The following is a 21,368-nucleotide window of genomic DNA, read 5'->3' on the forward strand; positions in this document are numbered from 1 at the left end:
CGTTTTACGTTGATGACGTGGCAGTAGTACGGATTTTTGTGAAACGCGTTGGCAGCTCTTGGCGTTAGCTTTTGGGACCAGATGCTTTTAGAACTTGTTGCTTTTCATGTAGCTGCTTTTCAGGCCAAGGGCCTTTAAATATGACCCATGGGCTCTCACTATGGCAGTCTACCCGTGGGAGATGCAGAGCAGAGCCATGGGAGTCGTACTTTGATGAAGCAATATAAAGTAATATTAAAAGGGGCACCAAGGTTTGGGGCCAGTGCTCTCTTGGGGTGGAACTCCGCCACTCCGCGTCTCATGTATTGTGCATCTCTTTCAGCTCAGCGTTATTTGAAGTGCTAAAAGTTGTTCAATCTGTTCTTTTCCGTTGGCACGTGGTGCCCGTCGTGTTAGAGTGGTATCAGAGCTTTAGGCATGTGCTTTTCTGAAAGCATACTGGTCCTATCAAAGAGCAGACAGAGCAAGACGACACTTCAAAAAATTATAGGAAATTTTATCAAAGAACCTTCGTGTCCTAACCTTGGACTTAGTAGCCACTCCCACCCTTAGTCCAATGTCCATCGTGCGTCGGGCGCGTTGTCGTCTTCATCGCTCTGTCTTACTGGGCATAAGCCATTGTTTTTCTCAGAAGCATTGCCATGCAGTGGTGGAAGTCTATAGCTACCAAGCTGCACACTCTAGGGACTTAGCAGGCTTCCAAGAAAATTTTTGCCTGAAGTTACATGCCTTCAGACATCTTCCTGCGGAGTGCAGCTTCTGGTAGAGTGGGGTATCCTGAAATGCTTGCACGGAAACCCTTACAGATTACAACTTGAAATTTTTGAACATCTCTCAATAAGTGTCTCTTCTCTAGCTGATAACCTTGAAGGTCTAGTGCGATTGCTGTCTTTGGAATACCATCACTGCTACAGGAACACTGTCTGACCAAGCCAGTTTCGACGACTCAAGAGCTTATGGGCCATGCTGCGGTTGGCGACAAATTTCTGGAATACACCTAATCCTAATTTTGGTGCATGTCTCAGAATGGAAAGCCTGTGGTCTTTCGAGTTTGACTGACGTCGGAATGCTTTTTCAGATTGATTTAGCAGTTTTCTAAATTTCGTTTGAAAAATTGTTTGGTAATCTTGTTTGGAATTTGTTTGAAATGGATAGTATTTGTTTTAAACCTTTCTTGGTGCCGATTTGAATTGTTTGACTTTGGTTTTAACACCGGTTTCAATGCTTGTGATTTACTCCTGGGTGGAGTACTGGGAAATGATGTTTGACAATGCTTGCACATACTCATGGCCCGGACCCTTGTGGTTATTTGCTGGGGGAGTAATGAATTTTTGAAAAGTGCTGTTTTGACTCATGCTCCGGACCGTTGTGTTTATTTATGGGGGGAGTATTGTTGTTGCTACTCATGGCCCGGACAGGGATGATTATTTATGAGGGGAGTAGTAAGAAGTCTGAGTAGTGGTCACTCTCAGCACCTAGGCTGCAATTTGGGTGGCATTTGGTGGTAGAAGGCCTCTATATCTCATGGCCTAGACCTTTTTAGGTTATTTGCTGCAGGAGTAATGAGGGAGTTGTTGAAAAGCTCATAACCCGGATCAAGATGGTTATTTGCAAATTGCGGGGGAGTGTTCATCGGCGGCTATATGTCTCTATGTCTTGTAACATGCATATGTGAGCATTTGTGTTGCATTGTGATGTGCCAACCACTAAACATATTCCTAACTGGGTTAGATTGCATGGGTATGTAATTTTAGTGCATCGAGACACCCGTTCAAGATCAACGCAGTCCGGGTGTGATGGCTAAATTTGTTACGCAAGAATATCAAGAGTTCTGATATGGAATGGGAATATACTCCTTATTGGATGAGATTTTTTGGGAAGCCAATGACTTAAGAAACTAAGAGCTTCGATATGGAATGAGAAAATTGATTGTCCCTTGGAATGTCCCTTGGAAATTTTTGAGCTTACTTGAGTTGTTCTGCAGATATATTGTAATTGCGGACGATTACCCTTCTTTCAAGAAGGGGGGATATCACAAACTGCTAACGTGTCAAGCCACTAAAGACTCGAGCCGACTTGTAGATCCCGGTCGAGGGGCCTAAATCCTAGAAGCAGCAGAAGTTCTCACCAACTAACAGACCCTTGTCGAGTGGGGGCAATTTATTAAAAGAGTTCCTACCAACTTATGGGACCCGGTCAGATGGGGCCCAAGTGACACAAATAATATTAAAATAAAGTAGGAGCACACACACAAAGGATTAGCGTAAAAGATGATGACGTGATAGCTGTATGGACGCCTGCGAATCGCGTTGCAGGTGTATGGAATTCCGTGTTTTACGTTGATGACGTGGCAGCTGTACGGATTTTTGTGAAACGTGTTGGTAGCTTTTGGCGTCAGCTTTTGAGATTAGATATATTTAGAACTTGTTGCTTTTCATGTAACTGCTTTTCAGGCCAAGGCCTTTAAATATGACCCATGGGCTCTCACTCTGGTAGTCTACTCGTTGGAGATGTAGAGCAGAGCCATGGGACTTGTACTTTGATGAAGCAATATAAAGAAATACTGAAAGGGGCGCCAACGTTTGGGGCCAATGCTTTCTTGGGGTGGAATTCGCCACTCAGTGTCTCGTGTGTCGTTCATCTCTTTTAGTTCAGTGTTATTTGAAGTGTTAAAAGTTGTCCAGTTTGTTCTTTTCCGTCGGCATGTGGTGCTTGTCCCGTTACACAAGCTCTCAAGATCAAGGCCATGTGCTCCAAACCATGCTCTACCCTGTGTGTACCCAGCTCTGTCATATCTAGACTTTGCTATCTGTATGGCTGACTCAAATGCTCGTCGTGTGAGTGTGTCCACCGGGATGTGGTGCTTGTCCCGTTACACAAGCTCTCAAGATCAAGGCCATGTGCTCCAAACCATGCTCTACCCTGTGTGTACCCAGCTCTGTCATATCTAGACTTTGCTATCTGTATGGCTGACTCAAATGCTCGTCGTGTGAGTGTGTCCACCGGGAGCTCTCTCACTCTCTGGATAAAGCAGACCGTATGAAAGAGTGCCTCCACTACTCGAGGGGGGGGGGGGGGGGGGGGGGGGGGAGGGAGGTGTAGCAAGCTTTGCCCTAATGATGTCCGGTGGCACTGTGTACTTGCCTCGAAACAAGCGGGAGATCATATATACCTGTGGTCTCTCAATCCGTGCCCACTAGCTATCTGTCAACCCGGGTGCCCACACTGCTGTTGTGTACATCAAGATTGGGGTGACTAATGTATCAAATAGCCAGCCCTTTGTGCAGGGCTCCTTAAAGTGTGCCTGATGACATCTCTGCTCTAACATGGCCAACATTGCATATCCTCGGGTGAGTCTGTCAGTGGCAGCTTGTGCCATGGAGAAGGGTCCCTGTCTGCTAGTGAAGGTGACTCCCAGATAGACGTAGGAGGTGACAACCTCGACGGGACCTCCTGCTGCTGTAAAAGTGGCTGCTCGTCGGACTAATTTGGAGGTGTGGAAGATCAGTCCTCTATGTGTACAAAACTCATTCAAGGCGCCCAAATGGCTTTGTAAACCCTTTGGTGACTCTGAAATCAAAACAATGTTATTAGCATATAGCGTACTGTGGATTGGAGTACTTGCTAGGTCATCTCCTCCCCCTTTCGCTCATAGGTGTAGTCGGAGATCTCGCCGATGTAGAATCCAAAGAGGGTCGGGCAGAGGGGGCATCCTTGCTTAACATCAATTGTGCTAGCAAGAGACTCTGACAAGCCGCCCTGACAACGAACTCTCCCAGTTACTCTCTCATAGAGAGCGTAGATGGCCCATATAATCTCTGATGGTATCCCCAAACTTTGAAGTCGCCGAAAGAGCCTCTCCCGTGGGATTGTGTCAAACGCTTTGCGGAAATCCACAAAGCAGCTATAAAGCTTTTTCTTCTGCACCTTTGCCCCATCAATGAGGCAACGCAGAAGGAAAATGTGGTCGATGGTGGAGAAGGTCCACCTAAACCCTGCCTGGCCAGGAGCTCGTAGACCTTGAATTTCTCCATATGAACTTAGCTAAGCTTCAAGTACTACCCCATATAGTTTAGCCATTATATGGCCAATCATGATAGTCCTGCATGTCCAAGGTGTCTCCAGATTTGTGGATTGGCACAATGGTGTGCGGAGTCCACCCCTCTGGGAAGCCCTCCCCTATAGCCCGATTGAATACATGTGCAATCAACGGGTCTATAGTGGCATCTGCATAAACGAGGTGCTCACTCTGTAATCCTGTATGATCTGAAGCGTGGCGGTGATGTAGGCGGTGGATGGCCTTCTTGACCATCTCTGCCGTGAAGAAAGAAGAGCTCGTGGGTCGAGGCCCGTGTGGTTGTGGAATCAGAGGCTGGTTTGGTATCTCATAGAATTTCTTTGCATAATTGTGCCCCTTTGGATCCTCAATAGGAGTAGTTGGTCGTGGCTCTCGAAGGGTGCGCAATGTTGTGGCATTGTCCATGCTCATGAATAAGCGGTATAGCTCTAGCTCCTGTGCCTCCTCGAAGGCTCGCCGCTTTCGGCGTGTATCTTCATTTGGCGTCTGGCCTCTCGATCAGTGATCTCCCCAAGGGTCCGTTGCGCACGCATCGGCGATAAAGGTCTTCACTCATCATCATACGAATTGTTTTGTGACATAGTCCCTTGGGGGGAGTGTGGCCTGTGTGGGTGGTGTGCGGGAAAGAGCTAATAGTCGATGTCTGAAGGACAAATGTGATGCGGGAGGTGAGCATGGGTAGTGGCGTATGGGGGGGAGTGTGGCCTGTGTGGGTGGTGTGCGGGAATGAGCTAATAGCCTATGTTTGAAGGACAGATGTGATGTGGGAGGTGAGCATGGGTAGTGGCGTAGAGGGACGGAGTAATAGGGGTCCCTTCTCGACCTTTGCTGAGTGTAAGGGGGCTAACTCATGTGTGAAATGAATCGTGGTGTGTGTGTGTGTGTGTGTGTGTGTGTGAGAGAGAGAGAGAGAGAGAGAGAGAGAGAGAGAGAGAGAGAGAGAGAGAGAGAGAGAGAGAGAGAGAGATTTTATTATCGTTCTCGAAGGTCAAATATGACCTATGGGACCAAAGTTACATGTGATGGAGTATGTGTGTGGCTGATGAGTGATTCTTGATGCTCCAAAATTGTGGTGATGAGTCGCAATGGAGAGTCCACATTGTGGCTGGGAGAGGAAAGTGTAGGTCTAAGTCATGGTGGCTAAAAATGTGAGGGAAGGAAGTTCGGATGTGACCAAAAGCTGAGCGCTCTAGTAATGTGTGATACTCAGACTCTCGAACTTGTAGTGAGCATAATGTGCACAGTTGATATGACTCTTCTCCATTGCCCAACGTCCTTTCTCGCATCAAAGGGAGTGGGAGCTAAGCCGAATGGCTGCAATAGTGCGTATCGTTGACAAGGGGATAGGCTCAGGTATGTAAGGGTGAGTACGTTTCCCCTTTCGGCGAAGAACATGGTTTTGTAGTTGGGGGCAATATGGGTGATGTAATGCATGAAGCGTGACCCACCGGATTCCTTCCAAGCTGTAATACATTGGCGTTGTAGAAAAGCTTCATTCACTTGGGAGTCAATTGAGGCATCATGTAGCAAGGTAATGCATCCCATCTCCCAAACCACTTCTTTATGTCTTGCATCCATCCCGTGCTCAAGATCTTGCTTTTATACGTCTTTTGAACTTTTTTGCTTGCTTTCCATGCAATTGTAGGAAGTCGAGGTGAGGGGTTTTGATGCATCTTTATCATGTACTCCACAACCCTTTCCATGCCCATAACCTTAATTGGAAGAGATCCCGACTCAAGAAGTAGGAGCATATATGGTGTTTGTGTCTTAACTCGGAGAAAGTTTTTAAGAAAACGCTTTTGGACATTCTCAAACTCTTTCCAAGTAGACTTTGAGATGCTCTTGCCAACAAGAACCGATGCCACCAATGTGTCAAAAAGGTACTTCTTGAGAACCCAAGACTTGATGTTTCCCGCATTACACATGTTCTCAAATGCATAATATGCTCTCTTTCCTGCCTCCAAACGACGCATAGCACATTCATGCCACTTGTGATTGGACGGAACCTCAAGTCCAAGGTACTTAAAGCTGTCAACAACTTCAAGTGTCTCATTGTTGTACACAATGCATGGCCTCTCCTTATGGTTGGTTTTCACAAGCATAACCTTTGTTTTGGATTCATTCACAATCAGCCCACTATGCAAGCAAAAGTTCTCAAGGACAACCATAAGCTTTTGTGTATCCTCTAAAGTGTGTGCTAGAACCACTACATCATCCGCATACAACAAAAGCATGATTACCGCATTGCAAACAGTGACCTCTTCAATGCCTTCTTCTTGCATAAAGTCGAGTACCATTTGTTCCAATTGATCAATGCATAGACCAAAGAGTGTTGGTGACAACGGACATCCTTGTTTAACCCCAATAGTGCTTGCAAATATTTTTGAAACTCCTCTTCCCATGCGCAATTGACACATCACCTTCTCATAGATTTGAGAAACCGCAAGCATAAACTCACTTGGCACTTGGAGTTCTTCCATCCTTCCCCACAAATTGTTACGTGAAATCATATCAGAGGCTTTCTTAAAGTCCACAAAGCAACAATACCATCGCTTGCCTCTCAACCGAATTTCCTTCATGAGAACACGAAGAGTGACAAGATGATCAATGGTGCTATGGTGTCGACGAAAACCCGCTTGTCCTTTTTCACGCTTGCCATTCTCTTCAGCTCAATCACTCAATTTTATCTCCATTATACACCCAAACAACGTTGCCATAAGAGACCCAATCATTGTAGTCCTGTAGTAATTTACATTCTTAACATCTCCTCCTTTATGCAAAGGCTTCACCCAATTAGTACTCCAATCATAAGGCATACTATGTTGAAGTGAAAGGCTGATTATATCACACATCCACTCATGTGTAAAATCTCCCATCCATTTAATCTTTTGCGGCTTGATACCTTGGTACACACACACACACACACACATATATATATATATATATATAGTGTGTGTGTATGTATATGTATGTATGTATATGTGTATATATATACGTACATATATATGTGTGTGTGTGTGTGTATAAATAAATAAATAAATAAAAATAAATAAATAAATAAATAAATAAATAAATAATAAATAAATAATAAATAAATAAATATATATATATATATATATATATATATATATATATATATATATATATATTTATATATATATATATATATATATATATATATATATAGAGAGAGAGAGAGAGAGAGAGAGAGAGAGAGAGAGAGAGAGAGAGAGAGAGAGAGATTTGATTTGATTTGATTTGGTATTAACGTCCGAGATATATATATATATATATATATATATATATATATATATATATATATATATATATATATATATATATATATATATATATATATATATATATATATAGAGATAGAGAGAGAGAGAGAGAGAGAGAGAGAGAGAGAGAGAGAGAGAGAGAGAGAGAGAGAGAGAGAGAGAGAGAGAGAGAGAGAGAGAGAGAGATTTGATTTGATTTGGTATTAACGTCCGCGGGGGGCCAGAAATGACCCATGGGACCTCAAAGTGATACATAGTCTCCCCTCATAGGGGTGTATGGTGTGGTGTGTGTGTGTGTGTTATTCTCTTTTTGTGTTCCTATGAGTGTCTTTTTATGCTCAAGTATGTGGGTGAGGTATGTGCCGAGAGCTGTAGGGGAGGGGTCTGTCTTGGATAATAGGTCCGCAAAGGTAGAGCAAACGCTTAGAAGTGGTTGAAAGTTAGCCCGGATGTGAGCGTATTCTGGGCATTCCAATGTCACATGTGCTTCATCTTCGGGAGCTTGCATTGTACATGATGTGCATATCCGTTTAGAAGCATCAATTTTCAGCCAGCCCTCTGTTTCTATTTTGAGCATATGTGACCTTGTGCGCATCAAAGAGATGGCTCTTCATGCCATGTGGGGCATGGGTGTTCGTATGTGGGCCTGAGCTTCCATTGGGTTTGTGCTATAGCCTTCCCAATACTTTGTGTTGACATGCTTGCAATAGTATTCAAATTTCGAACGGTGTTGCGTTGTCTTCCACTTGGTGTGGAGGCTATTTAGTAATGCAATTCCAAAATTCAGCATGTGTTCTCCCTCCTTGCCCTCCTCAATAAGCATGTCCACATATGCCTCTACATTCCATTTAGCGAACTATTTCTTAATGTCCTGTATGAGGCTCGATGACAGAAATTTGCTTTTTTTTTTTGTCTTTTGCGGCGCACATCCCGTTTCCCATGCAATGCGGGGGATTCGAGTAGTAGGCATCGCTTTGACCTTCATGATATACGTGTACATTTTTTGCAATGCTTTCATTTCTAGTGGTCTCTTGCCTGTCTCCAAGAGTAGCACGGAGTATGGTGTCGTCTTTTTGACCCCCATGTGTTGACATAGAAATTTTTTCTGTATTTTTTCAATTTCATTCCATGTGTGGGCTGAAATGCTTGCTTCCCATATTTCCACTCCGTAGAGGATGGCTTGCACTACGCATGTCTCAAAAATGGTCGCTTTTATCTCCCATCTTTTTATGCTCCTTTGTGTGCACATGTTTTCAAATTGATAGTACTTGGCATGGCCGATGTCAATTCTATTATGTGCGCATTGTCCCCAAGCATAGTTGCACGGGATGTCAATTCCCAAGTACTTGAAACTGTCGACTTTCTCAATTTGTTTCCCTTGATACATGAGGGGGGCGTGGATATCCATCTTACGAGTCTTTACAATCATGAACTTTGTTTTATCTACATTGATTGATAGACCCACATTTTCACAAAAAGCATGTAACGCATTGACCAATTTCTGTAGAGCTATAATGTCATGGGCGAAAAGAGCCACATCGTCTGCATAGATGAGCATGAGAAGTGTAAACATCCCGATGGCTGGTTCATCCCCTTCTAGTTGAGGGAGGAAGCTTTCTATTTGATCAATGCACAATCCAAAAAGAGTAGGGGAGAGAGGGCATCCTTGTTTGACCCCCATGTTACTGGAGAAAGCTTTGGACAGCCCTTCGTGCGTTTTTAGTTGACATAGGACTCTGTCATAGAGACGTGCTACCGCACTCCTGAGATGCATCGGTACTTTTATGCATTCCATCCTTTTCCATATACCCATTCTCGGGACCGTGTCAAAGGCTTTGGTGAAATCTACAAAGCAACAGTATAATGTTTTTCCCTTTAGCTGACTCTCTTCCATTAATACCCTGAGTGAAACAAGGTGATCAATGGTGCTATGTTTTGGTCGAAAACCTGCTTGTTCTTTTGCTCATTTTCCATTTGTCTCTGCCCATGTGCTTATGCTTTGTTCTAAGATGCTTCCCAAAAGCTTTGCCATGCAAGATCCAACCATAATGGTACGGTAGTTGGTAGGTTGATTTACATCCCCTTTTTTGTAAAGTGCTTTGATCCAGTTCTTTTGCCAATCCTCGGGTAGCCCTTGAACAATGGCTTGCTTTAGCATTCTATGTATCCACTCTCTGGCTCTCATACCTGACCATTTAAGCATTTCTGAGTTCAAGTGTAGTATGTCCGGAGCTTTCCCATTTGCAAGTTTCTGTATGCCTTTTTTAACCGTTTCGGGATCAAAGTGGTCTTGGGCATGGAGATCGGTTTGCATGTGTGGCATTTCTTCCGCATTATTATGCACATATAGTTGTTCCACATACATGTACATGTCATCTGAGCTTATGTCCCCCATAATGTCATGTCTCCGTCCTTTTATTTTCAACCATTCTTTTTTGGGATTTTTCTTGAAGTTGGCTATGGCTTGTGTCTCCGTGCGTAGCTCATAGTTTCTTCTTTTCCGCCTCTTGAGATTTGTGTAGTCTTTTGATAGAGTTTCCCATTCCGTGTTCGTCCTTGACAGTGCCCGCAATTGTTTTTTGACATACTTGCACTCTTCATCAAACCATGGGTTATGCGGTAGCCCTTTAACATGATTTCCTTGCCGATGCGTTTTTCCCATTGTTTGTTCCACGGCGTCACAGAGAGCTTGTTTGAAAATTGGCCATGTTTGTGCGATGTGTGATGGTATGGGTACATGAGCAAGTGCATTGTCTAGATGTTCTGCATACATTCTTTTCTTGTCCACTTGCATTTTGTATGTCCATGATCGGGCATGGGGCTGTTTTTGTGCTTTTTGAGTGGGAACTTGTAGCCTTACATGGATTGGGGTGTGGTCCGAATTGGGTGACCTCTTCCCAATTGTAAAATTACTTACAATATGGGATGCCTCATATGCAATCAATACATAATCAATAACACTCATGCCTTTATTGGTTGTGTAGCATGTGCATTCTCCCGATTTTTCAAACTTACTTGTTCCATTGACGGCGATTAGTTGTAGGGATGTCATCATACTGAGCAATGCAATACCTTGCGGGTTTGTAATGAGATCTTTCGAACATCTCTCCCATGTGGGATCTAGTATCTCATTATGTTCAAGCATTGGAGGTGTCATGAGATCCACCATTGCATTTGCGCATGTGCTATGCGAGCATTCATGTCCCCAATAAGCATAATCATCCCTTCTTGTGCATAGGCATGGATATCGGCATACAGATCCTCGAAAGGGTAATTCTTCTCTACATTGAAGGCACCATAGAATGGTGACTCTCTATGGGGGATGCAGCACCCGGCAATGAACATAGGTTTAGGTTTTTTGTCAAACTTGATCCATATGTACCGGTTATGGGCATCTGTCCTGCAAATTGTGATCATTTTTCTGAGTTCCTCTCGGTATATCACTGCGACTCCTCCTTGTCCCCTCATTTTTGTACATGGCATCCGTAGGGAGTGTGTGACATATCCTTCAATGTGTGGTATTCTACATGCATCGTGTTCCCATGTTTCCAATAAAAAGAGAATGTCGGCTTGTGGTAGGACTTCCGTTAATCCTTCTCCTTTATGCCACGGGAAGCCTCTGCAATTCCAACTTGTTACGTGTAATTCCGTGAACCCATGGGTCTCGCATTGTCATTTTGTTTCCTCTTTTGCTTCCCTTTCGTGTCCGCTTGGGCTGTTTTTTTTGTTCATGCGAGCTTCGTATGCTTCACGTCTGCTCTTTTGTTGGTTCGGCGTTCTATCTTCACTGATGTATAGTGCGCTATCCTTTAAGTAGATGCGGGCGTTTTCGAGGATAATAGCCCTCTTGCGGGCATCCAAAAGTGTGCATACGATTGCCTGATTTGCTTCTGGTTTCTTCTTGCCTATCGATGTGCACCATTACACCACATCGTGCATTCCGAAGTTAGTGGAGATCATTTCGTGATGTTTGTGTTCAAGGTGATGACCTTCTCGTTGTCGGATTCGGGGATACCGTATCACGATGTTCATTTTTCTTTTCTCTTGTTCGGTGTATTCTTTGTCATCCATGTGTTTGTCAGTGCATCTTTCCAAGAGCCCACATTTTCAGATACATTCATTTGCGCGATCTTTTCATCGTGAGTGGCTAGCGTGTCTTGCATTGTAGTTGTGTGCTTATCAAGAGCACCCTGGAGCTCCTGCATCTTCTCCACTTGGTGACGGACTCGTAGGTCTTGCATTTGGAGCTTGTGTTCCAATTCTTGGTTTTTTAGAGGTAGGTCTTTGATTTCATCACTCTGCTTCATGATGGTGGTGTGCATCGAGGAGATGAGTCCCCATATGTCTCGTAATGAGCATGGTGGCGTATTCCCTTCCATGATGTCCGGTTTCGGGGGGGTTGTTTGCTATATTGGTTTGGGTCCCATGGTGCGTGTAGGTGAGGACCTGACAGAGAGGCCGCTTTTGGAAATTCGCAGGTTCACAGTGTCATTCATGTGGCCATGGTGTGCTGGTAGCCAATGAGAGAGAGAGAGAGAGAGAGAGAGAGAGAGAGAGAGAGAGAGAGAGAGAGAGAAGCAGCACTAAGAGGGAGGGGGGGGGGGGGGGGGGGGGGGGGGGGGGGGCGATAGGTGATAGAGTTATAATGCCGAAAATGCAAGAGTAAAGGGTTCAGGCGATAGAGTTAAAAAGGGGGCGATAGAGTTAAGATGTAAAAAAATGTAAAAAAGGTAAAGGTTTTAGACGAGTGGGGCAGCGCAATAGAGAGAGGGGGGGGCGGGGGGCCTATCGCGATAGAGAGGGGGGAGCGGGGGGCAGTGCGCGAGGTAGGGGGTGCGGGGTGTCAAGGGCAGGGGGTGCGAGGCGGTTAGAGCGGTGCTGAGGGGGCTGCGTTTTGTAACAGCGCGCAGGCAGCAGCAGAGCGCGCGAGTGCAACAATGCGTGCAGGCATCAGCAGGGCGCGCGAGGGCAGCAGGGCGCGCAGGTAGTAGGGAGGAGGTTGGTGCTGCAGGGAGCCGCCATTACACACACACACAACACACACACACAGAGAGAGAGAGAGAGAGAGAGAGAGAGAGAGAGAGAGAGAGAGAGAGAGGAGGGGAGAGAGAGAGAGAGAGAGAGAGAGAGAGAGAGAGAGAGAGAGAGAGATGAAATGTTATATTAACGTCTTCAAAAGGCCAAAGTGACCTATGAGACCAAAAAGTTAAAAGTGCTGAATCCGATACAATGTCAGAGTACAAAAAAAGAGTACAAAGAACTAAAATGGGGGGCGGGAGTGAGAGATGGAAGCGGCCTCATATCTTACAATACACCGGGCAATGACATATGTAGTGTAGCTTTGTCTCTGACTCCATACAACATAAGTGACATATCCTGGCCTCTGTTGGTACTCCTCAAAATCTGCCAATCTCGATCTGAAGCTGATGCAAGGATGGGCGAATCTGGCCAATAGCACACCGTATGCCATGAGATAAGTGTGTATCCATGTATCTGGACCTAGTCACAAAGCCGTCCTTCGTGAGTTGGAGAAGATGCTCTCTATAGAAAGCCATCTTCGTACCCAACTCGTGTTGGCTGTATCTCCATGGATACGGAGGGTGCATCCAAGGAGTACTGGAACAGAGGCAATCTATCCATGTTGAAACCATGTAACTAAAACCATGATGTCATCTGCCCATACCAGCATGCTGTATCACCCTGCAGTGCTAGCTATCGAGATGACTCTAGGGCCAGCCAAGCGTATTTTTTTTTGGGGAGGTCCCATAAACTGTGCATAAAGGATACTGATTTAGTAAGTGCCTCGACCAACGGGGGGGAGGGGGCGGGGGCGTTTACCTCGGCTCAAATGATCTCATGTGGCATTGAGGTCTTGGCCTGAATCACATGAGAAATCATTGAGACTAAAGGCCTCTTCATACATCTCCATCCATCAGTGCTACCAGATCTACCATGGTGGTCCACTGAGGGTGCCCATATCTGAACTACGTAAAGCGTAGCTGAAGCCACTAGAGTGTCAAAAAGCTAGAGCTTTGTTCGAGGTTCTTGAAACTGAACGTGCGAATACATCCTCTCCAGTCCTAGGCTGCATAAGCTCTTGTCAGTCTTGTCTCTGCTGCTCTCCTCAATGAAAACACCGGTCCACTGAAGACTACCTCAAGATATGTGTATGCATCTGTATACGTATACTCCACCGCCTCCTGATCATATGTAAATGTGGGTGCTGACCTCCTGACCCACTGTGGTGTGGTGTTAAAACACCACAACCTGTTTTTCCAAGGCTAACAGACAATCCACTATCATGAGCAAATGTGTACAAAGCATCTAACTGATGATGCATCCCCTCCGGAGAGTCAGAGATCAACACAATATCATCAGCATATAACAATAGTGGGATCCATGTTTTCTAAGTGTGCTCCTCTATCACCATCCCTCTCAATGTAGTCAGAAACCTCATCCACATACATGCCAAATAGTGTATGAGATACCGGGCAACCTTGCTTCACCCGGATAGTGGAGTGAACCAAATGAGAAATCCCCTCCGGAGTGCATACATGCCCCACTTATAACCTGTATAGAGCCATGATCCCCCAAGTCAACTCTGTGTGTACCCCCATCTCTTGCAATCAGTCCAGCTCTGGTCACTGTATCGAAGGCTTTGCGGAAATCCACAAAGCTACAATAGAGCCGTCTCCCGTGCGATCTCCCCTCAATAATGGCTCTGAATATGGTCAAGAGTAGAAGAAGAAGAGTATTTTAACGTTGTAGGAAACCTCTCCTGAAACCTGCCTGTCCTGCTGCCCGTACGTCCTCTCTTTGCCCATCTACTCAATTGTTGCTCAAGGATGGATGTGTACAACCGTGCCAATGTGTGTCCAATCATGATAGTGCGGTAGTTCCCAGGCTCCATAGGGTCCCTTGACTAGAAGATAGGTACAATAGTAGATAAACTCCAAGAATCAGGTAGGCCCTCACACATGGCGCGGTTGAACACTACTAGAAGCTGTGCAAGCAAGTCTCTGGCATGTATAAAGTTCTTTGCTACTAAGCCATCATGATCATATGCTCTCCTGGTCCTCATCCTATCAATGGCCTTCTTTACCATCTCGGCGGTAAAGAAAGCACATGTGAGTGGGCATGGCTCTGGGGAGTCTGGAAGAGGTGGCTGCCCCGAGATGCACTAAGCGTCGAGAAGCAATCCGGGATTTCCTATAAGTGATGACTCCCATAAGTACCTCCCTCTGAAGTCGGGGGGCTGTCGCCTCTTTGCACTCCTCATCATACCAACTGTTCTGGGGTATGCTCCGGGAACGTCGTCTCTGCCCAGGCCCAATGTGTGGGTATGCCTCTGCTGTTGCATCCTGCAGTGTCTTTGTAAAGATATGAGTGAGCTCCTCTAAAGGCTGCCCCAGTTCCTCTGTGATAGACGTCTGTAGATCGCATCTATGTACACAGCGTTTGTCTCCGATGTAAAAGTATATCGAGTAGGGGCTCCTACCCGAGGCACATGTGTTGCGCTGAATTGGAAGGAGATGGTCATGGTCAAAAGGGCGTGATCCACTGCTACACCAATGGGCCGTGACGCAACTCTGAAGTCCTCAATACAGGAGATATAACTCGACTGAGCCATAAGATAATCCACTGTGCTGGCCCCGTGCCTATGTGGGAAACAAGTAAAACCGGTTGCTGCTAGAAACCTATGTAGTTTATTAAGTATGGCCAGCCCATGTGCAATACCCATATCTGTCAGGTATCTCCCATACTCCGTAACCTTAACATCTTGTGAGCATCTGTCTAGTCCCATATCCACAGGGTCTAACTCTCTCAACATCTCCTCCGAGGTATCATAGAAAACTGTCTGATGGTTTCCTGCCCGGGCATTGAAGTCCCCCAGAAGCATGATATCTCCATCCCTAGACAAATTCCAAATGTCATCATCCAACATTGAAAAAGGAGACTGTCCTCTGGGTGCTGCGTAAGCTGATGTACTAGGGGCAAAGTAGCATATGGCAACGTATAGGAATCTGCCTGTCTCGGACCTCAATCTCACCCACATATATCTGGCCTGCTCATCCCTTCGAATGTTGTGCAAGAGCGGTTGTAACTCCTCTTTGAAAAGAACTGCTACACCACCGGATCATCTACTCTTGTGCTCAGATCTCGTCTCCACTCGATGAGGTGTCTCCCATTTGTATCCAGTCACCTGTGGCATCAACTGACCCGGGGCGTGATGGGTCTCTGAGTAGAAGACGATATCTCTATCTCTGAAACTGTCCTCAAAGGCACCCACATCTAGTCTGATAGATCCATTGCATGTCCATATTGCCATCTTGAGTTTGGTCCCATAGGTCTCGCACCGTCATGTAGGGCGACTTTCTACAATGACCACCTTCCTTATCTATAGAAGGCTATCTTCCCCTTTTCTCTTGCGGCCCTAATCTTTGGCATGACTTCCTGGCAAGCTGTTTAAGCGTTAGGTTGTCGCCGATAAAGATGCGAGTCTTCTTGAGAGTGGGCCTCTTTTTCAAGAACTCCCATCTTTGCCTCAATAGACGGCAAGCGCAAAACGAGAGCCCTCTCTTTCGACGTTTCCCCTGTGCCTCCACTCTCCACGCTCTTGCATGTGTCGTTTTATCTATCCCCATTAGTACCATGAGCTCCTTCACTTCTTCCTCGACTTGGTCCCGGCCTTTGAGGCCGGTGACTCACATGTTAAGCCCTTGTACGTCTTTGTTGTTCTTCTTCAAGTGTCATGTTGGTGATGGTGGGAGTGGCGGTTGATACCTCCTTGCCTTTGCCCGTCTTGGAGACCGCTAGCCACTTCTCCGCCTCATCCACTTTGGGTTTTGGTGATCACCTCCTCCCATGAAGACGTTTTATCCTGTTGCTTATTCTCCTCTTCCTTGGTGGCTTGCATTTGCTCTTTGACTAACTTTAGTTCTTCTGTCCCTGAGGGTTGGAGTTCTCCTTCTTCAAGTCCGCCATTTGCTCTTGCTTTGGCTAGCTCTTTCTTAAGGCCTGAAATCTGATCCTTTCAGTCCAAAGCTCCATTTTCTCTTCAGCCCGTAGCTTGTCTTCGCTGAGTTTACATTCAAGAAAGATCGCCTTCTCCTTCTTCCACTCTTCCATCTCCGCCTTGTACTCTTTCATCTCCTTCTCCATGTTTGCTAACCGCTTGTTGGTGACCATACATGTTGCTTTCAGCATTGTTGGGGACGCCATGGAGATTAATGGGGTAAGACTCAAGAGAGAGAGGGTCGGGCCTGGTAGGGGCTGCTAGTTGCATCTGCTTAAGACAGCAGGTCAGCCCACGCTATGACGGGCCCATGTGCAGTCGGAGCAGGGAGACTGTCAGCTCGAAAGAGGAGGGGGGGGGGGGGGGGGGGGGGGGAGCAGAACAGCCCAGCGCAAACCTGCAGGGGGACTGGTGTGGACCAGTGTGAATCAGCAGGGGCTGGTGTGGACCAGCGCGAAACAGCGCGCGCGCGCGCACACACACACACACACACACACACACACACACAGAGAGAGAGAGAGAGAGAGAGAGAGAGAGAGAGAGAGAGAGAGAGAGAGAGAGAGAGAGAGAGAGAGATGATGATGAATGTTTCTGTGTGAAGGGGTTTCATGCCGCCAGATGATGATAAATTTTCAAGCGTTGTTCATACCAAGCTTGGTGGTATGATTCTGCCTGTACCTTTACGTGATTGATCTACAAATGAGTTTATTTGCAGCAATTCAACAAAATAACATGCTCTCCATGTTTGATTGTGCCATTTGGGCTATTTTTTCTTTGTATCAGGCAGTTCGGGTTTCCTTGTGGACTTGAATCATGAACCTGACGTACAGTTCTCAGATCCAACGTTATATGACATCTCAAATGATGGAAAGAATTGGCAAATTGTTCGATGCCAAAATGGTGAAGTACACATTTTCTCAAGAAATTTTTGAAGTTTGAGCTGTGATTGACACTTAGTCTCATGCCTAAACAGGATTGCGGATTTTTGAGGAAACGATAGAAGACTTTACTGTAAGCATTTGATCAGCCATTTTCTCTCTCTCTCTCACACACACAACCATTCTCTCTCTCTCTCTCTCTCTCTCTCTCTCACACACACACACACACACACACACACACACACACACATACACACACACATACACACACACTTTTTTTTTTTTTTTTTTGGTTGTAAATCAGTTTGATTAATTTACTAGTGGGAAACCTCGAGGCGAGGAAAACCACCCACCGAAAAGATCATATACAAGGGGGAAAACACAGAACTATTCGGCTGTACAATATGGTTAGAAGCATTCATAGGAAAGCTGATGTATCTCTGCGGTGATATCACCAACTTCCAAGGCGAAGCGTAACGATTGCCTAAGAGAAAGCTTGAAGAACGGGAAGGGATCTGCATGAGCGTGATGGAACATCTAAGCATTACGCTGATGCCATAGGGTCTAGTAAGCCTAGTATCCGACACACATAAAGAAGAGTGCAAATTTTTGTATTGTCGGCGAGAAAATGCCAAACGCCCAAAACCTTTTGTGTAAGACCATCCTTGGAAAACGGAGTCGCATACAAGCCGACACACGGCGAAGGAAGTCTCTAGTGATGTGGCAGTCCCACAGCAACTGGCAAACATTATCTTCCGCAATCGAGCAACGGATACAAGAAGAGGGCAGATGTGTCGTGCCTCAAGAAAAGTGCCGACCAGGAGCACTCCCAACAAAGATCTCCAAAGAAACAGTTGTTCCTTCAAAGGTAAGCGGCTTTTACACAAGGCAGAGAGAAGCTTCCTCCACCAGGGATCAGATTTGTGCATGTGCCAAAGGGCATTGCAATGATCAACAAGCCAAGGTTGTGGCAGAAGAATAGCATAAATTCGACCAGCAGAAATATCTCGAAAAGGCATTTCCCGAAGATTCCAATCAGACATGCGATCACCATCAAGTAGAGGTTACGAGACATTTGGGGAGACTGTGAAGTTGAGGAGACATGACGTCTGGTAATCCAAGTGCGGCACAGTCTCCACATCATGTCTCCTCAGCATCATGACATTTGAGACAATGAGAAGGCGCAATATGCCGAGCACGCAACAAGCTGCCAATAGGTAAAACTCCCACCAAGCAACGCCACAAGAAAATACATTCCTTCAAAGGTAGATGATTCTGCTAGATACTAGCCAAGGTTCGCTTCCACCACAAGGCTGATATGGAGAGGGACCACAGCTGATTACCATGCCGCACAATCCATACATCAGATTGTAATAGAGCATAAACTATGGCAACAGAAATGCAGTCCAGCCTCAAGCCAACAAGCTTCCAATGAGGAAACGTGAGTCCCCATTCAAAGGACGAATAGGGGAAAAATCAGCAAGCATCCTCGGAATTTCCCGCCAGAGAGAAGAGTAATGGTGCCCCACGCGAAAGCGAGATGCCGCATCAGGATATGAAAGAAGATGTCGAGTATGATCAACCACCTGATGCACTTGACATATTCCTTCTTGCAAAAGAAAATAGGCCTGACGAGGAGACTGCTCAGCCAAAGTTGAGGAGAAAGCCTTGCTCCAATGCAAGCTCTCCAATGAAAGGGAATTGCCAAGAAGGTGTTGGTGACCATGCCATTGCATATGTGAGATGACAACCTTCTAGTCCACAATGAGATAAGAAGTAAAGGGGCATCTTGGAATGTGTGCTTCAAACTGCCCAAAAATAACCTCCTAATATGTTGGCTGCCAATTACCAAAGGATGGTGTAACAATATGCTCACACATATGTGACACCATAAGTGTCCAAGGCTGTTGCTGTTGCACCAAGATTGGTAACAACATAGCTTTCCGAGCCAGAACATGAGTGCGCAAATCCAAAATATTCAACCCGCTAAGGCTCTTGGGAGAACACAATTTGTCCAGAGACAAAAGTCGGAGACCTTTTTTGTGAAATGAAGTGCGCCAGAAGTGCTCCAAAAAAGTAGACATAAGGGACTGCAAGTGCAACTGAGACCAAGATAACAAGGGTAAGAAAAATTGCACATAGGCCATGAGAATGCACTAGACAATCCTGAGACGTACATGTAGTGGCCAAGTGGACAATTTCAATAATTCAACTTAGAATGTAGACGGTGAAGTACCCAATCCAATTTATGCACAACCGATACATTTCAGGCCAACGGATAACCTAGGTGGCGAACTGTGACATGCAGAGGAACAATCTCCCCGGCCATAATAGCTTATGCTAATCATACTCATTCAAAGGCAATAACTTGGATTTGCGAAAATTGACTTCGAGGCCCGTCGCCAATCCAAACAAGTGAAGAGTATGCATAATCAGTTCCACACATCATAGTGATTGCAAGGCATAAACAAAGAGTCATCCGCATAGGCCTGACTAACAAAACGGTTCCCAGATGGAAGCGCAAGACCATGCAATAGAACAGAAGAAGTCAAGAAATCCAGATACACAAGCAGGGGGTGAGTAGCGATTGCATAGAGCAAAGCATAGAGAGGACGACCTTGCGTTACTGATCGTCCCAGAGGCCAAGGGTTTGTGAGAAAACCATCCAACAAGCCCGCAAAAGAACTATGTGCATACAAGAAAAAGACCACACAGGAAAGCTTGGGTCCAAAGCCCAATTGTTTCATAACATCTGCAATGTACTCCCAAAGAACAGTATCAAAAACCTTTTCAATGTCAACCTGCATGATCAATGCATCCTGTTGAGTATATTTCACATATTCCATGCTTATAATGATATTGGCCAGGTTATAAGTAATTTGACGGCGTGGAATGAAGCCATATTGAGATTGATGTAGGCCTTTATGCAGAAAGCTCTTGAGACGATTAACAATCATTTTAGCCATCAATTTATATACCACAAACATGAGTGTAATTGGTCTCCAATGAGAGAACTCTTCACATAGTGCTTGCTTAGGTATCAACTTGAGGAGGCCTTTCCAAGAGGAGGGCAATTGCTGTTGCTCCCAGGCGATATTCATCATTATCAATAGTGGCAACTTCAAGTCATTCCAGAATGACAAGAAAAATTCCACAGTCAGACCATCCCAACTGGGAGCTTTCCAACGACCCAAATTAAACAGGCTGGCATTCAATTCCGACTCAGTAAAAACAACCTCCAAGGCTTGAGCTTGCTGTATCGAAAGAATGGGAGTAACATGCGAAAGAAACAAGCGACGTGCTTGGAAAGCTTCCTGTGTGGGAGATAAAGGAGCCTCAAAGATCTTGCCATAATGGGATTGCAGAACCTAAGCCAACTCCAGTAGGGAGGAGGTCCACTCCCCCGGTGGAAGTTTGATTCTCTTAATAGCTTGAGATTGCCTAGAATGATGCAAATGCTAGAAGAATTGCTTAGAAGCACAACCTTTGTGTAAGACCGTGTTGGCGAGTTCAAGTCTGCCATTTAGCCAATTTCCTCTCATCATTATACCGTAACAAAGTGTGAGCAGATAACAACTCAACCACCTGAGTCTCATCAAGAGAGGAAGGTGTTGGCGAATTGCATCAATCTATGACAGGTATCCTTTGCCTGCATAACTTTCCTCCTCATTTCCGACCATAGTCTTGGATGACACATTGAACCCGCATGACAAATCGAAACCAAGGTGTGTCCATATCAAGGAGCATCTAGGATGACAAAGGAGGAATGACGTCCTCAATCATAGTGCGAAACTGATCATGCTTAAGATAAGCATTGTTCACATGCAAAAGTCGGTTCTTGCGTAGGGACATTGGCAGCAAAGGAGCCAAAATGTGGCTTCAAGCGTACAAGAGCATGATCTGAAAGACAAAGAGTATATCAATCCTCATGTCACATACAAAGTCATCATACTGCTGCATATTGAAAAGATACCAGCGGTCTAGTTGAGCACGATACATAGATGGAGCATTATGTTGAAATGCATGCAACAGAGGCCACAAATCCAATGCTTGACAATCGAGCATAAAATGGTCCCATGATTGTAGTTCCACATGAAGCATGTGAGAGTGGCCAG

General features: G+C 45.4%; 1 protein-coding gene across 5 annotated transcripts in view; it reads left to right on the top strand.

Annotated features, from left to right (window-relative positions):
• Positions 1-21,368, top strand: part of LOC147465797 (protein ENHANCED DISEASE RESISTANCE 2-like) — an 82,767-nt gene that overhangs the window by 37,012 nt on the left and 24,387 nt on the right. For all 5 annotated transcript variants that reach the window (XM_086521999.1, XM_086521971.1, XM_086521985.1 and 2 more), the window contains 3 exons: positions 16,977-17,035; positions 17,159-17,275; positions 17,349-17,386. In XM_086521999.1, the coding sequence (XP_086378125.1) occupies positions 16,977-17,035; positions 17,159-17,275; positions 17,349-17,386 (214 nt within the window). The remainder of the gene's footprint in view (positions 1-16,976; positions 17,036-17,158; positions 17,276-17,348; positions 17,387-21,368) is intronic.

Source organism: Adiantum capillus-veneris, chromosome 1, assembly GCF_014529385.1.
Source record: "Adiantum capillus-veneris isolate H3 chromosome 1, ASM1452938v2, whole genome shotgun sequence".
NCBI lineage: Eukaryota > Viridiplantae > Streptophyta > Polypodiopsida > Polypodiales > Pteridaceae > Adiantum > Adiantum capillus-veneris.